The sequence below is a fragment of the Zootoca vivipara genome, chromosome 8 (assembly GCF_965207765.1).
Source record: "Zootoca vivipara chromosome 8, rZooViv2.hap1.1, whole genome shotgun sequence".
Classification (NCBI taxonomy): domain Eukaryota; kingdom Metazoa; phylum Chordata; class Lepidosauria; order Squamata; family Lacertidae; genus Zootoca; species Zootoca vivipara.
This window is the reverse complement of record NC_142591.1, coordinates 67,283,576-67,300,792: the sequence shown is the minus strand read 5'-3', so window position 1 is coordinate 67,300,792 and position 17,217 is coordinate 67,283,576. Positions and strand designations below refer to the sequence as shown.

General features: G+C 41.2%; 1 protein-coding gene across 50 annotated transcripts in view; it reads right to left on the bottom strand.

Annotated features, from left to right (window-relative positions):
• Positions 1 to 17,217, bottom strand: part of RIMS2 (regulating synaptic membrane exocytosis 2) — a 360,961-nt gene that overhangs the window by 26,457 nt on the left and 317,287 nt on the right. For 29 of the 50 annotated variants that reach the window (XM_088675810.1, XM_088675811.1, XM_088675812.1 and 26 more), the window contains one exon: positions 12,055 to 12,296. In XM_088675810.1, the coding sequence (XP_088531936.1) occupies positions 12,055 to 12,296 (242 nt within the window). The remainder of the gene's footprint in view (positions 1 to 12,054; positions 12,297 to 17,217) is intronic. The other 21 variants (XM_060277671.2, XM_060277672.2, XM_088675771.1 and 18 more) reach the window with 2 other exon arrangements.

The following is a 17,217-nucleotide window of genomic DNA, read 5'->3' as shown; positions in this document are numbered from 1 at the left end:
ATTAACCTGCAAAAATAACCGAGCAGACTTCTCAATCCCCCCACTGTGGATATTCAAAACAAACTGGTTAAAAACAAAAAATCAGTACCTCAGCTGTATTCTTATGTTTAGGAAACTGGTAGAAAATTAACTCTGTGATATAAACAAACGAATTATATGATGTAATGACAAAAAACTACTTTTGTAAATGACTTTTATCAAACAGAAGGGCATAGTCACATGTAATATGCCCTCCCCTCTTCCACTAAATGTATTAATCCATATAACATTACTCCCTTTTCAGCGAACATTACCCTCTTTTCTTATGTAGTACATGTGCTTCTCCTAATTGTAATACAGTAATTTTATTATCTAAGCTTCCCTCTCATGCACTCAGTGCTCAGAGAAGCTCTGCTTAGTCACCGCAACTGGTTATCAGGGAGGTTCTGTTCTGTATCTGCTGCTGGCATAGACTAAAGCAAGATGAAAAACAACTTGCTAAGAGATGCGTATCATTCCAGAAATTCTCACAGGCTCAAAGGAGGCAGGCGTGTCAAATGAACCATAATAATATGTGGTACATTTTATTTGCAACAAAGCAATCTTGACCCTGGAGCCCAGTGAGTGATCAGGACACTGAGTCAGATACAGCAGCGCCATCAGTTGAGGGGCTGGAACAGGTTTCTGGGTCTGAGCCAGATTATAGTGATTAGGGGTTCACTGAATCAGATAGGAATCATGGGTCCACTGGTAGGCAGGAGCACACTGAACGAAATCCCCCAGCACTTCAGAGGGGCTTTCCTCTAGGCCTGAGTGCTTTTCACACCACTTGCCAGTGCAATAGCAGAAGATTAGGAGAGGGGTGGCCAGAGGCTCAAAAGACCACAGTTCACCTTCATCCCTCAATGAAAGTTGCTCACTAGGAGCTCTCCATGGTGCTGTGACAGCTGCTCTCATTTGCCCTCCTTGCAGGTGCGTGGGAGGGGCGCAGAACAAATAGGAACAAAGGAAAGCTAGAAAAGGGTAACAAACAACATCCATTTTTTCTAGAAATAACTGTGCCATACTCTACAACATTTGACAAGTGAAAATAGGAGCATTCATGTAATACTTCATACTAAGGATTACTGCTCAGTATTGCTGAAGACTTTACTCCATCCACTTTATGCTGTATTCCTTTACTCTACAGTAACCAACAGAACAAAGGTTTCTGATCATGTATCTGGACATGATAATACGAAGATACAGTCATACCTTGGTTCTTGAACAGAATGCGTTCCGGGAGTCTGTTCAACTTCTGGAACGATTTGCAAACCAAGGCTCAGCTTCCGATTGGCTGCAGGAGTGTCCTGCAGCCAACTGGAAGCCGCAGAAGCTGCACCAGACCGAAAATCATTCAAAAACTCACTTCCAGTTTTCAATTGTTTGGGAGCCAAAACATACAAGTTTCAAGGTGTTTGGCAACCAAGGTACGACTGTATACTTCTCACCTGCCTCAGGTTTTATAGTCACAGTGCATTTTCAACAACTAAGACCTCTCCTCCTCACAGAGGGGAGGGGTTGTGAGCGGAAGCCATTTACCCGTGTCAGCGGGGGGGGGGGCGTATTCGGCCCCTCTGCCTCAGTTTACCTCCGCTGCCGTGCCAAGCCCTCAGCTAGCCAATGGGGCTGGCTGGTGGGCAGGGTTAGCTGCATTTAAGCAGCTGTGACAGCGCTCTGTCCCCAGTCGGCTACCTGTTTACATCGGATCTCCTGCCCTTCCTCCCTTTAGGTCATCTTTCTTTGCTTTTGACTTTGTTATGGACTTCGGTTGGTTGCCTTGGTTGCCTAAGGGGCCTGGTAGGAATTTTTTATCCATTTGGAAACTTCGCACCAGCCTCTTGGTTTTTTTGCCTACCTCGTAACAATTCATCACAACTTCCTGGTATTGGCGGTTAGGCATTGGAATATGTGTACTGTGTCAGAGGATAGGGTGTGGCCATCACTTACCCCTCCTCTTATGGGGTATTCCGTTAAATGAATCTGGTGATCGTGGATCCTGTCTGATGCCCTGCTGGTGGCTAGGGCCATGGCACGACCCCCAGTGACGTCAGGGGAAGCTTTCAGTTGTATTTGCATCAACAAGCTCCTCCCACTGGTTGCTAACCCTCAAATGAATCCCCGCTGAGCGGGGTGGAGTCATGTATTGCTTGTTCTATCCAATGCCTAAGCCAATACCACTCACACACTGTAACCAATAAAGTTGTGGCCTTATTTTGCCCATTAACCTAAAAGAATGTGTCTTTGTGTCTTATTTAACCCTATGCGGGTGGCGGGTCCTCGACTCACAACTAGCCATGTTTATACAAAATCAGAAGCACATAATCTAATACAGAATTCCAACCAAGATAAGATGATTATAGTTTACAGATATTATGATTTGGGTAGGATAAGCACATCCACAAAAGGTAACGATCAGTCTCCTATAATCCCCTATATTCTTAGCCGTGGAAAGCTGCTGGATTGGCCTGGAAGTAGCCCAACCCCCCTTTTGCAAATTCCACCTGATGATAAAGCCATGACCATTCTGGTCCAAGTCAGTGTGACCACCACCCTTCCAAGGGTTGAGGGTATATTGTTGCACTATACCAGGCATCCCCAAACTGCGGCCCTCCAGATGTTTTGGCCTACAACTCCCATGATCCCTAGCTAATAGGACCAGTGGTTGGGGAAGATAAGAATTGTAGTCCAAAACATCTGGAGGGCCAAAGTCTGGGGATGCCTGCACTATACTCTCTGTGGGGGCTGCCACTCATAATTTATTAGGAGCTTAATCTGGTGCAGATGCAGTTGCCTGCTTTCTGTTGTTGAAGGGTCTTAGTGAGCAGATAGCGCCAGAGGATCTCCAGATTACCAGGGCATACTGATTTGTTGCTGCTGATCGTTGCTGCTAAACAGTTTGGGCACTACATACACTAGAACAACCTTTTCCTCTTTATATTTCACCACATAAGGAAGTTCTGCACAGCCTTCTCCAAGAGAATGCTATATTAACGAAATCATCTGTGTGCAAAATCCGTATCACATGTCCAAAGAGAGATACTATTTATTGCTGGTGCAAAATTAGATAATTCCTTTCCCTCAAACTATGAACACCATTTTTTAGATGTAACTCAAAACATCTACTGGGAGTGAATTTAATTATATTAGTAGAATATGAATCTGATTTATGGTCTTCTCTGCATTTTTACTTTTGTGCTGTAACCCATCATGGGCTGTCAGGAAGGTAAAGTCTAAGACTAAAGTATATTAAATAAAATTAAGCTGCAGTCTTTGAGTTAGAGCTGGATGTTTGAGGCACTGTGAAGGAGGTGAACACATTCCAGATCAAATGAATCTTTCATGGGACACAGACTTATTTACAAGGAAGAATATTTATCTGTCTTTTCAGTGCCAGTGGCCAGAAGGAATATGATGGAGTAAAGAAATACAGCTGACATCAGGAAAGCAAACACTCCCTGTCCAAATACACAAACCAGAAAGATTTTTTTGTTCAAGTACAAGCACTACTATCAACAAAAATGTCAAGCTTCGTAATAGTTTCACTTGAGTATCAAAGAACTTTACAAAGTGTACTATGTTAATGAGATAAATTATTTCAGTTACTAAACAGGAATCTGGAATAAACACTAAACAATTTTTCTCTGAGATGTAATATTTCCAGAAATTTAATGCCATTGATTAACAAAAGTTAAAATTCAGGTGAAGGTGTGTGTGTGTGTGTGTGTGTGTGTGTGTGTGTGTTGGGGGGGTGGGATTGAAACATGTGACATTGGCTCAGATGGGAGTACTACTTTAAAACCTGCCCCCTTCATGCCCCCCCCAACTATGCAAAAACTGGCTTACCGATGCTCACTTGTTGTTTACTGTAACTTTTATAAGTATCTGGGTGCATATACATCAAGCAATGAAATTTTTTGAAATCTCTAACTCAAGAGGGTTTCCTCACCAAGCTAGGGGGGAAGTACCTGGAATCTGCCTCTACCCACCGCCATGAGAGATCATCTGTGAAGTCCTAACCTGGCTGGGGAATTTGGAACTTAGGATCCACAAGAATGCCCACATATTGCTTGGGCAGGGCTTTCACCTACTGACTACCTGTTAGATCCCATTAATCTCCTGTGCTTTGCCATAGTTCTCACAAGAGTAGAGAATACCCTTCAATTTGGTCCAAAGTACCAATCTTATCCTGAGGACACTGTTCTTATGAAGTTCAATGCAGGACTTCGGCCACAGTGCCGCCTCCTCCTCTTCTTCTCCTAAGCCTCCTTTCCTGCTCCTTATCTTCTGGGTGAATATCTCATAAATTTGCAAGCTCCTGGTTCTCATGTACAAAAGCACTGGTGGGCGTGTCACTCATGAGCTTTCACTATCACTGTGGCTCAGGGAGCAGACAGATCCATCAAGTTCTGTTGCTGCCCAACAATATGCAATACTTACTTTCTTACTCATTAAACCAAAATTTACTTTAGAAACATGAAATATAACTTAGTTCAGCACTTAAAATTGTACTGTTTAGCATATTTATTACACCTAAAAGAATAAATGCCTTTCTTTTATTACAATGATAATCGCAAATATACTAAATGTTTAGAGACGGATTTGCAAGCTGCTACACGATGAAATGCTTAAGTATGTGACAGTTTTTGCCAGTTAGGAAAATGGGGGGGGGGGGAACCCTCAATAAATATTGAAACTAGAAGCCATCAACAGTGTAAGAAGAAAATGGATTAGAAAAAGTATGTGGACTGTAGTATTATCATGCGTAAATAGAAGACATCCAGAAAGTTCAGGAAATAAATACCTCCATAATGTAATTAAGTAGCAACAATACTTTTGGCTATTCGGCTATATTTTATAATATTATATTCAAATGTATTTTATCATTTTACATAGAAAATGCCATAGTATTTCAAATCATTGGCCCTAATTTATTGGAATTATACCTTTCTGTATCCCAGTAAATAATACATTCTTGAAAATATTACCATAACTCATATTTCTCTAAATACAATCACCATCTGAAAGATCCATAGCTTCCTATTCTGAACGTTCACTTTGAGCTTCATTCAGAAAATGGAAGACTTGCATTAACTTTTTGACTCTTTGTCCCTTGGTTTTTGTGTGAGGATTCACAAATATTCATCAATATATTTCACTTGATGTGGGAGATAAAGTGCTGTATTTTTCAGGCCATAACAAGCACCTAGTTTTATGAGGAGGAAAACAAGGAAAAAAAAATTTTTTTCTGGTTTTCCTCCTCTAAAAGGCTGGGAGGGGGGCGATGGAGGGGGAGAGAAGGAGGCAGCGGGGGGTGGCAGGGAAGAACGAGCAGCATCCCTCCGCTGCCCCCCGCTTCTCGCTGAATGTGGCGGAGGCGGGGGAGGCTGATAAGGTATGCGAGGTGGGGCTTACCTGCCCCCCCTAATATTTTATTCAAGTTGGAAGAAGGAGGGAGGGAGGGAAGGGGTGAGAGAGAGAGAGAGAGACAGGGAAGGGGTGAAAAGAGAGAGAGAGAGGAAGAGAGAGGGAAGGAAGGAGGGAAGAAATGAGGGAAGGAAGGGGTGAGAGAGAAAGAGAAAGAGAGGGAGGAAGGGGAGAGAGAGAAAGAAAGAAAGAGAGGGAGAGAGGGGAAGGAAGGATGGAAGGAAGGACGGAAGCTGGGAGGAGGGGTGGAAGGGGCTCCCTTCCGTCTCTCCTCTCACCTTGCTCGCTGTCACAGAAGCAGCCCGAGCGCCGGTTTTCTGCTGTGCGCGGCTCTGGCTCTTGTAGGGCTCTGGCTCTTGTAGGGCTCTGGTTCTGGCCCTTGCACAGGCTCTTGCACAGGCTCTGTCTCTGGCATTCGCTGCATAACACGCAGTGACTTTTCCCCTTCCGTTTTAGGAAGGGGGGAGTGCGTGTTATGGGCCGAAAAATACGGTAATCTGAGGCCAGTAAAAAGCAAGAGCATGTTGGAGGAAAAATAACTTGGCAGACTGCAAAGGTCCAATCTTGGGACCAAATACTTGAATAGGTTCCATATTCTGCAACATTTGAAAGTGCATATGCTTTCAACATTTGCAAGTGTTGCTTTGTCAGCAATCTTATCAAGGGTACTTGTAAAGATACCATCACTATCTAACAACTATAGAATGCACATAAATGCATTACTGTACTTCTCCATTAGGAGAAGGGGACTACAGAGGACAAGATGGTTGGACAGTGTTCTCGAAGCTACGAACATGAGTTTGACCAAACTACGGGAGGCAGTGCAAGACAGGAGTGCCTGGCGTGCTATGGTCCATGGGGTCACGAAGAGTCGGACACGACTAAACGACTAAACAACAACAACAACTTCTCCATTGCTGCTTCTATATATACAGTGGTACCTCGGTTTATGAACACAATTGGTTCCGGAAGTCTGTTCATAAACTGAAGCGTTCATAAACTGAAGCGAGCTTTCCCATTGAAAATAATGGAAAGTGGATTAATCCGTTCCAGACAGTCCACGGAGTACTTAAACTGAAGCGTTCATAAACTGAAGCAAACTTTCCCATTGAAAGTAATGGAAAGTGGATTAATCCGTTCCAGACGGGTCCATGGAGTACTTAAACTGAAGCGTTCATAAACTGAAGCATAGGTGTAATTGGTTCCGGAAGTCTGTTCATAAACTGAAGCGTTCATAAACTGAAGCGAACTTTTCCATTGAAAGTAATGGAAAATGAATTAATCCGTTCCAGATGGGTCCGCGGCGTTCGTAAACCGAAAATTCATAAACCGAGGTGTTCATAAACCGAGGTTCCACTGTAATGGGTGAGATCCAATCTTACACTAGAGAACTCGATGGGACTTCCCTCCCCCCCTTTGCAGCCCCCCTGCCATGGCCTGCCAATTTGCTGCAATGGGCCTTTGCAGCCCCCCTGCCATGGCCTGCCAATTTGCTGCAAAGGAGTCAGAGTCCTTAGAAACAGATGTAGGGTGGGATGGGTGTGAGCCTGTAGGCAGGAGGAGATGAAGGGGAGATCTCATTTGCATAGGTAGAAATCTGTTGTGCAAGTGGTGACCATCTGGTGTCATCCCGTGCAGATTATCAACAACACTGTGCAAGTGGACTTCCACTTGGTGCAATGGGACTTCTCCTTCCTCTTCTCTTCTCCTCCCCCACCCTGTTAACATGGCCCATGAAAATTGGGGGTGGTTAGGATCGGGCCAACAGACCAGATCAATTTCCCCAACCAAATCTGTATTGAAGTGTGTCAGCAACCCTTGGGGGAAAAACCTCTGATTTCCAGATGTCACATACAGTCAAGGAATGACTTGAAGGTAAATGATGCAGCAACTCTGCTGAACTTAAGCAGAACTGGTCAGGGTCTGGATGGGAGACCACTTGAAACCTCTATATCTTCTGTCTTCAGTTCCACAGAAGAAAGGCAGTACATTAATACATTAATATATTAATATATTTTGACATAGTAAATAAGAAGCAGAGAAATATTATAGCTCGACTGGCACAGAGACATTATTTGGAACCCACACAACTTCCAAAAAACATTTCTGTCACATTTAAAAGAGATGTTACAGTAGTTGAATTAGCGTATGCAGTCCTGTACTCTGTCACAGCTACGTGTATGAACACTTTGGTTGGTATGTATGAAAAGGTACTTTATGGAAACATCTCAAAGCATTAGATTATACTGACACTGAAGGAGAGTTGTACTGATGTCACAAGCACGTATTTCACAAGGAAATATTTAGAATTTGAGTATTTCTCTAATGTGGCATAACACGTTTCTGCAGTAATTATTGTTCATTTGCCCTTTGTTGCTTTTCAGCTCAGTATGTAATAGCACTGGTAAGCAGTAATATTTATAAATAAAAATGCACATCCTATTACTCGCTTTATTCTTTTAGGGGACATCCCTTCCAACTGCTAGGTAAAGATACTCTGCCAGGACTCTGTTGACTTTTTTTTTTTTTATAAAAAAAACCTAGCAACATTAATTTCAATTTCTGTTAATATAAAGATTGACTAGTTTTTCTTTAATCCTGTTTTCTGCAGGAAACACATGTGTTTCCTCTAAGGATAGAGAAAGGTAAAAGCTAGTTTTTGTAATTGCAGAGACTGGGAATCCTATATAATAAAGTCCAAGTGTCTCTGTGTCCAGTCCTTGTGTCCCTGGGTTTGTGCTACTGCGCATGTGCCCCACGGACACAGGGACTGGACGCAGAGACTGGACGCAAACACTTGCGCTCTCTCTCTCCCCCCTCAACCCTCTGCCTCCTGTTTCCCAGCGGCTGCCAACCACCGCTCCCGGCCAGACAGCGCCTCACTGCACTTGCGCTAAAGTGCGAGGAGGAGGAGGCTGCTTACTTTTCCTTTTTTCCCCTACGCTCCCCCCTGGCGACCAGCAGCAAGACGACGACAAGGAGCCCAGTCTGGCTCCTGCAGCCGCCGCGGCCCCGGAGCCTGATGCTGCCATCTTGGTCCGCCGCCGCCTCCTCCTGACAACCCTCCCTGGCCCGTGAGAGGAGCGGCGGGGCCGCGGCCTTCTCTCCCTCTCTGCGCTCGGCCGCGGGGCACGACAAGAGAGCGAGTTTGTTTACTTGCGTTCCCGGCGCGGCCCGTGGCCGAGCGCAGAGAGGGAGGGAAGGCCTCACCGCTCCTCTCACATATGTTCTAGCACCCATTTATTTAATGGGCTCAATGACACTAGTCGGCTATAATTATGCTTCTTCTTCCCAGAAGGCCTTGGTGTAGCCTGCAATGCTCCCCAAACAGCCTTATCCATGTACCTGCTAGTTTCTTTCAAATTCTGCCTTAAGACTACAACCAGTCGCAAATGCAAGGAATTTCTATCCTCAACATTTTTTACTCCCCACCTCTGTGTTTTGTTCACCATCTAGCCTGATGAACAGCTCCAGGAAACTCAAAACATTCCAAATTATAATTTATCAGTCTATCTATCTATCATCTATCTATCTATCTATCTATCTATCTATCTATCTATCTATCTATCTATCTATCAATCTATCTATCTATCTATCTATCTATCTCTGTTGGCCTAATAAATGTATTTTCCTAATCTGGCTTTTGGAATTTACAGAACAGGGTCACTTGTTTCTTACTATGGGCAAATTTACCTCAATCTACAGAGTGTAAACACAGCCTTTGTTAATATTATACTGACAAGCTATATACTGTAATAAGTGCCAAGGGAAAAGAGTAAGGGCAGATAGTAAAACAAGCTTGCAAGATCCTGGAGCAAATGTGCTAGAGAGCGTAAAGAGCTGTGCTTATTCTGCCCCAGTTCACCCAATCAGCAGGCCAGAAAACTTCTATAACTTGGAACAGTTGTACAAGTAACTTGGAATAAGTTATGGTAACAAGGAGGCACTGTCAGCTGCACAACTTGTAAGTACCAAAAAAACAACAACCAATTATTGGAAAACATTTACATATTATTTATATGACCTTCTAATGTTGTGTATATTGTAATATACATAACACATGTTGTAAGCACAATTTTTTAAAAAACTGCAATGTAACTTTACATTGATAAATAGGAGGAAAAATACATCTACATATTAGTCAAGACATCAGCTACTGCATGCTAATTATACAAAATTTACTTATGAAACATATCTGCCAGAGTCCAATGATTTCATTATGGAACTGTCCCCTACAACATTATACATTTATTTTAACCATTAGAGCATTAGGGAAACAAGATGCTCATTGCATGGCCTGCTTAACATAAATGTTATTTATTTTAGTGTCTGGCAACATTTTATCCAAAATCGTAGACATTTGGGGATGATATAATGATACAAAATTAAAATTTACATCATATTTATTATGCTTTATCATGTTGGTCATCCATCTGAATCCAATCCAGGTTATAATCAAATATTAAATACTATGCAAAGCGCATGTAATTCAGTATATGGCACTCCATTCCTTTACTTTTCATTAAATATCCTTCCTGACCAAAAACTTAACAATGAAGTTCTACCCAGTAAACTAGTAATTAATATTCTGCAACTTTGTGTGCATACCATCCCAACAACTGACTTGGAACTTGAACCCCGCCCCCCATTTTCTTTAAAACGAAATGAGTTCTTTGGATATATGTTTGAAAGGTACATTGTGGGGAACTGTAACCCTTAAGGCCATTCTGCAGAAAAACTGTAGTGTTCTTCTATAATCAGTTATGTTTGCAGAGATTCAAAGGCAAAGCTTAAAGGAAGAGTTGTCATTGTATTGAGGGATGCAAAATTGTACAGCCTGTATGAATCCCACTACCTTTTTACATGGCAACTTGACCAAAGAGCTGAAGAGTCACAGTGTTTGGGCTTGTTCACATTGGAGTTTAATACAGAGTTTAATGCTGAAGTAGCTTGTGCCCCTATTTTATTATATTTTATTGCAGTACCCACACAAGACCCTTCTCAGCGAAGTGGCAGCTTGTACCCCCCCCCCCTGGCTAAATTCATATCTTCCTAATAATCTGATAAGGGAAGAAAAATCAATATAAAATCTCACGTTACCCAACTGCAGCATGCACTATTTATAAAATGAGCATTTTAATTCACCTGTTTAGCAATCTACATGTGGGACACATGAAGATCTTAGGGCAGCATAGTATGGCCCTTTACAGATATGCACTGCTAGCTAACTCCATCTTGTGTATTTTGATATGACTTCACATAACCAGGAGAAATGGCTAGAGAGTGTGATGCCTGTAGAAGCAAGTTAGCATAGAATCTTAAAAACTCAGCAGAACTTACATAACAGTCCAAGTAACACTGCCCTCTAGAGACCTTATCTGTTAAAAATATTCCTTACAATTACACTGCTAATTTAATCTTAAACGACTCATATACATCTGATCTATCTAAAGATGATGTTACAACACTTGCTTTAGCACCATACTTTAAAACTAAATAGCCTTAAAAACCCGGGTGGCTCTCTTAATGCTAGGCAGCACAGAGACATGCACTATTAAGTACTCTAGTGTTCTTGAAGACATGCTAACTTTTTCTATGGAGTCCAGAAATACAAATTATATATATAAAAAAACATAAATACACATTCACAAGCAACGTGATTTGCTTGTGCAATAAATTCAATGTAAGGTAATATGGCTCGCTGTATTAGCTATATACAAATGCTGATTAGACCAGAATATAACATGGGCATATCTAAAAATGGGGATGAATACCTCATTATAGATTTGTTTGTTTGTTAAAAGTACTTATAAATCCACCCTTCAACTGAAGGACTGAGGGCAGAAATATACACAGTCTAAACCAAACATTAAACAAAAAATAGAAAGTGTAAAATAAAATATAGATATACACTTTGTTGCCTGCTTTGCACTTCTGTCTAAAAGTAGACTATTTAAGTATTTAAAAATGTTCCCCCTCTTCTCTAGAACACTCAGAAGTTGGAATTTATATATAGCACCTAACAATCTGGTAGCACTAAATAAATGCTGAATAGCAGATCTAACTTTAACCTGTAACCAGTTATGGTGATTTACTGCACTTATAAGTACATTTTGAAGCTGAAAAGAAATAAAAATAACAAGAAGTAGAGTCGTAATTTAGTGTGCCTAAAATACAATGGACAACCTTGAAGATGATAAATACTATCGCACAGCAAAAGAAATGCAGAACACGATCATAAGACGCATTTAAGGGAGGGGTCAAGGGGAGAGGCAAAGAAAATGCACCGGCAACATTTCAGATGTCTTTCACGAACCATTAGTAACAATTCCCAGAATATAAACCCAGCAAGTCAGGTTGCTTCCTGAAAGGGGGAAAAGAGATTACTGCATTCAGTGCGGTCCAGTGAGCAGACAAATACGATCCACAGTAGTCCGGTCTGAATGAGGTTCTGGTTAAATAAAACGGTTTGACAAAACACTGAAAGATAATAAGTTTAAACTTGCTCAGTCTTTTCCACCTAGAAATTTAGTTACTAATAATAATGCAGTTTACGTCTCATGAGTAACAACAGCACAATTGGGGAAGGTGGGGGAATCTTGTTCCTACCAGTTTGGCTGAGCTGTGAGGTACTTCTGCTTTTCCGCGAAAGGCCCACGATTGCAACCATCTTTGCACCAATGCTGGAGCGCCGCTTTTTGCCACCTGTACCCACAGTGCCCACTGCTGTGTCAGACTGGCTGCCATCGTTCTTCTCTAGTGTGTACATCTCCCCGCTGATGCTGGTGCTCTTAGTTATGTTCTGTCCTGAAGCGCCCATCTGTCTGCTTTGCATTTTGGATGTAAAGACACTGTCAGCCGGTGGATGGATAAACAATGCAGTAAACAAAACAAAAAGAAAGAAAGCAAAAGGGGAAAAACAGAAAAGGAAGGTTTCAGATGGAAAGCATAGGGAGGCTATAGGGACAAAGCAACTAACAGAGCTCCTATACATGTCTACTCAGAAGTACTGTATTTAATCGAACGTAATGTACACCTTTTTTTGGCCAAATTACATCGTGAAAATCAGGGTACAAATTAGATTTGATGGCACCAGCAAATACTTTTTGGGTTTAAAGGATTTAGTTGAAAATAGAGGTGCACATTAGATTTGATGGCACATTAGATTCGTGTAAATACAGTAAGCTCCACTGCATTCAGGGGGACTTACTCCCAGGTATATGAGTTGAGTCTAATTCACACAGAAGGTAGTTAGCTTTGATTAGCAGGAGAAAAGGAAAACTTTCAGTTTCATGCTATTGTTAGTACCTGATTGTACTTGTCTTTCTCTGTAAATCTTACTGAAAGTGTTGGCTCTCTGGCATTATTATAGCATTTTGTGTATACACAGTTTGTCAAACTGTAAAGACACTTTTCTGCTACACAATAAAATCTGAGAATTATACAGTACATGTTATTATATTTTTATTCCAGAATTTAATGTTGATTTTTTTTAATTAAAAAAATACTTAAGTGCTGATCCACTGATTATATATTTTCATTTGTACAATCTACTACTAAACAAGATTCCACATATTAAGAAAAATACTGTTTAGGCAGGAGGAGTGAAACAAAACACGGGCCCTTTCTCAGCCAAAATGTTTAAGCTTCAAATCCTTCACAGAACCATTTTAGGGTTTGCACCAAATTATTGCACGAAGATGCAATTTCTTATTACTGAAAGACTTGCTTTATTCTGATATTATACTTGAGTGTTGCTGTATTATAATTATACCAGGCAAGTCTGTCTGTTTGCCATATCAGCTACCCATAGTTGCATACTTTTCCAGAAACGTTTTGAATGTAACATCAAGCACTGGGGAGCAGCCTCTTCTCCCATCCATCAGTAGCCTTAAACCAATCAGCACAATCTTCCTCCTTGGTTCAGAAATCAAATGTAGCAATACAGAAATACAGAATATGAGCTCTGAATGTGAAGGTGGGTGGAAACATGACTTTATGTGGACCATTCATGAAGTTCAACATGTTCAACATCTTTATTTTCTTTTAATAGTGCCACACACAAGACATGCACATGTGTGAACAAGAAGTTTCCCTAAATAAGATGGAAGCCCACACGTATACATATACAGATCTAACTAATCTAATCCCTATACAGATCTAACTCTGGTAGACTAGATTGAACTCGAAACTGGGAAAATGCCATAGGGAGTTAAATCCCTTCACTATGGCTCCATTCCCAAAGAAATGCACTCAGAGTGTGAACACAGCAGCTTCTCAACCCACAACTGTGTCAACATCACCTCACTGTGCCATATGCAAATTCCCTAGCTATCTACTGCACAATATAATGGTGCTTTAACAGGACCATTTTCCTGTGCTGGTTATCAGAGGATGGTTTCAAAGCGAACACCACTGTTTTGGGGCAGAAACATATTCAATGGAACACTTTGACATAACTTAGGCAGGATCAGAAGGAGTCAGAGAACAGCCTCTGCCACCCAGGTAACTAACTGCCCTCTACTGGCCTGAACCAGGAACGTTACCCACAGTAAAGTAGTGGCTAAGTTCAAGGCCAGGGAACTAAATCATACTAATATATACCACACTTTTCTCTTGGGTTTTAAATAACAAATATCATGCTTCTGTTGAGATCTGCATTGAGAAATTCATGTAAGCTGGTTTTTGTTCTTGCTATGCTTTGTTTAGAGGGGTGAACTGTGGTGCTGAGTAGAGCTCTGGGCATGTTTGGTTTGGTGCCAACCAGTGCACATGCACAGACCACAAGATCCATTCCATTTGGTGCTGCTACCAGGAAATCCCCCCACTCCCTGCTGCTCCAGACAGACGTGAACTTGCCGGCACCACTGACACTGTCCTCACCCTAACCTTGTGGCAGTGCTGGCATCTCCGCACCATGCTCAATTGTACACACCTCCATCTTCCTCATCTTTTCTCTAAACTACAAAGCCCCAAATGTTTTAACCTTTCATCATAAGGAAGTTGCTCCACCCCCTTGATCGTTTCGGTAGCCCTTTTCTGAACCTTTTCCAGTACTACAATATCCTTTTTGAGGTGTGGCGACCAGAACTTTACTCCTCATAAGTGTATTTCTCCATCTTCAAGAAAAACAGGGAATGCATATATTAATGCACTGGTGTACTCTGGTGGTTTCTAGGGAAAGAACGAGTGATTTTTAGTTGCTATGGAAATAAATTTTAATCTGAGTTATGACTCATCAAATGAACAGACCTCTGAAGATTTCTTAATAGAGGTTTTAACACAAGCCCTATCTCCTAGTCAGAGAAGCATTTCTTTCATTGATTAGTCAAACAATGTGAATGATAACAGCATGTTCAGAACAATTATGCAGCAGAAGCTACTTTTCCACCCAGTATACTATATGTGTTTTCATTGGCCTATTGGTATCAAAGGAAAGTGACAATGTCAGTTTTTAACTATAAAAATCCTAAAGTCCTCACTTGGATAAAAATTGATTAGATTAATAGGCTTTATTTCCCATGGAGGTGATAAACCTGTGTCTGACCTGAACAAAGACTCCAGTTATGGTCAGTTATGGTCCTACATATAAAATATTTTCTTCTTCAAAGACAATTTAATGCCTGGGAGAAAAGTTCTAGTCTAGCCTCTCCCCTGACACACTTATTTTATATGTGCAGGGAATGTTTCTATATGCATGTGAGTCCCATCTGCAGTCTATATAATATTCCCCTCTGATCTAGTTAGAAGCCAGGAAGGTGTCATATACTGATCAGGACCATTGGTCCATCAAGCTCAGTAATGTAGTGTTATCCACTAAAACCCCGAAGGGCCACCAATCAGAGCCAGTCAAAATACAAGCCTGAGGATAGGGGCAGACACATCCTGAGAATTAAGGAATAGTGTGCCTCTGAACCACATTCTCAACCCAGGAATTGGTGTTATGCATTGAAAATAAAATCAGAGTCCAGTCACAGAAAAATCCAGTCCTGGGTTTCCCCAAAACTTGCTTCATTTCAGCAGTCTAAGTTTGGAGGAAGAGGGTGCCTTTTTGTTGTGGCTATTATAAAAATAACTGGGTGTCAGAAACCTTTGCTGAGCTAATGCAAACCAGAGATCTACCTAACTACCTTCAACCAGGCCCTGGTCTGCACTGACTGGCAGCAGTTCTCTTCAGGGATTCAGGGCACTTCCAGACAGGGGCTTCATAGGAACGTAAGAAGAGTCTGCTGGATCAGGCCAATGGCGCTTCCAGTTCAGCACCCTGTTCTCACAGTGGCCTATTCTTCATACTGCAAATGCCTCCTTCAAATGTTGTTGGCTACAACTTGGCAACAAGTTGATTTAACTTCTCAGATTTTCTATGGGAAGATAAAATATCCTAATGAAATGGGGCGGTAGTGCAGTTAATATACACACTTGCAACAAAAGCGCTATAAATTGCAACAAAAGCGCTATGAATGGCATTTTGATGAGAATTGGGTGTAGAATAACATATAAAAAATTAGACAAAATTAGCTGACAGGAAAACTGAGAAATCGTGATTTCAAAATGGCCGACCTGCTATATCTATTTTATTGTATTTCGATTAGTTTTCTAAACTTGATTGTGTATATCCTATGTTTTTTAATTGTTACCAAACATCAGAGAAAATAATACAAAGTTGTCATTGATCTAGTTCTAAGGCTAAATAATTTCTGCATTTAAATGTTTGCTAAAAACAACAAAGTGAAAGCAGTGTTACATTGAAACAAGATCACAATAAGGCGCTTGAACCAGAACTTTTAATATGTATCACAAATAACGAAAGCAGACATCAGCCATCCATATCATCTTCTATATCGGAACAATGTTCAATCAACAACACATCTTCACAACCAATGGTCTGGCACTGACCACAAGCTGTTGAACATGGAAAACTATTTTTTTTTGCACGTGCAACAGACTGTACTACAACCAGTGGTGCAGTTACAGTGGATAACTTTCAAAAGACTTTCAGGTGCAGGGGCCATGTCTGACATCACAAGGTGAAGCTGGCTGTCCTCCTTTATAATCCAACCCCAGTCATTAGGTCGTAAACCCTCTTTGTGGCGTGACCATTCCATTATCTGGTAATATGATTGAAAGCTATGGAATAATGCTGCAGATGTAGTTGGTGGTAGACGTTCTGGTGCAACAAAAGAGTTTGCTAATGTTACTTTGTCCACTAGTATGTGATGTCGTAATGTTCCAAGGGTATTATCAACTTTCCACCAAAAAGTATAACCATCGCCTTCTGACCAGCATCTTCTATATTGATATGTAACTGATCTTTCAAACAAAATGTCGATGCTTATTCACGAATTCGTTTATCTGCGATAAGTTTGTCGAAACATTTGCCTTTTCCTATCCCAAATATTCTGGATGTGCTGTCACAGCCTGTAAAGGCGTGGAGGAAAAGGGGATAGTTGCAGGTCTCTGCGCCCAGTATCATTCTGCAAGCAATAATGTCAAATGTGTGGTTTGGATTTTTTCCTTGTTTATCACTACGAAAATACAAATTAAATTCCATTTGATGGTTAGCATGGTACAGGAGTAGAATCAATAAATCGGAATCTTCTCCAATCACAGTAGTAGTTTGGAACTGAGATGATGTCACAGCTGCCTTCACAATTTCAACATCAGCATCTCCTTCACCTAGTACAACAGTGCATCCTTGTCTCTTCAAATGTTCAGCTACGAGAAGAATGATTCGCTGTTTGTTACTTTCATTGGAAGGAAAGTTGTCTTGTT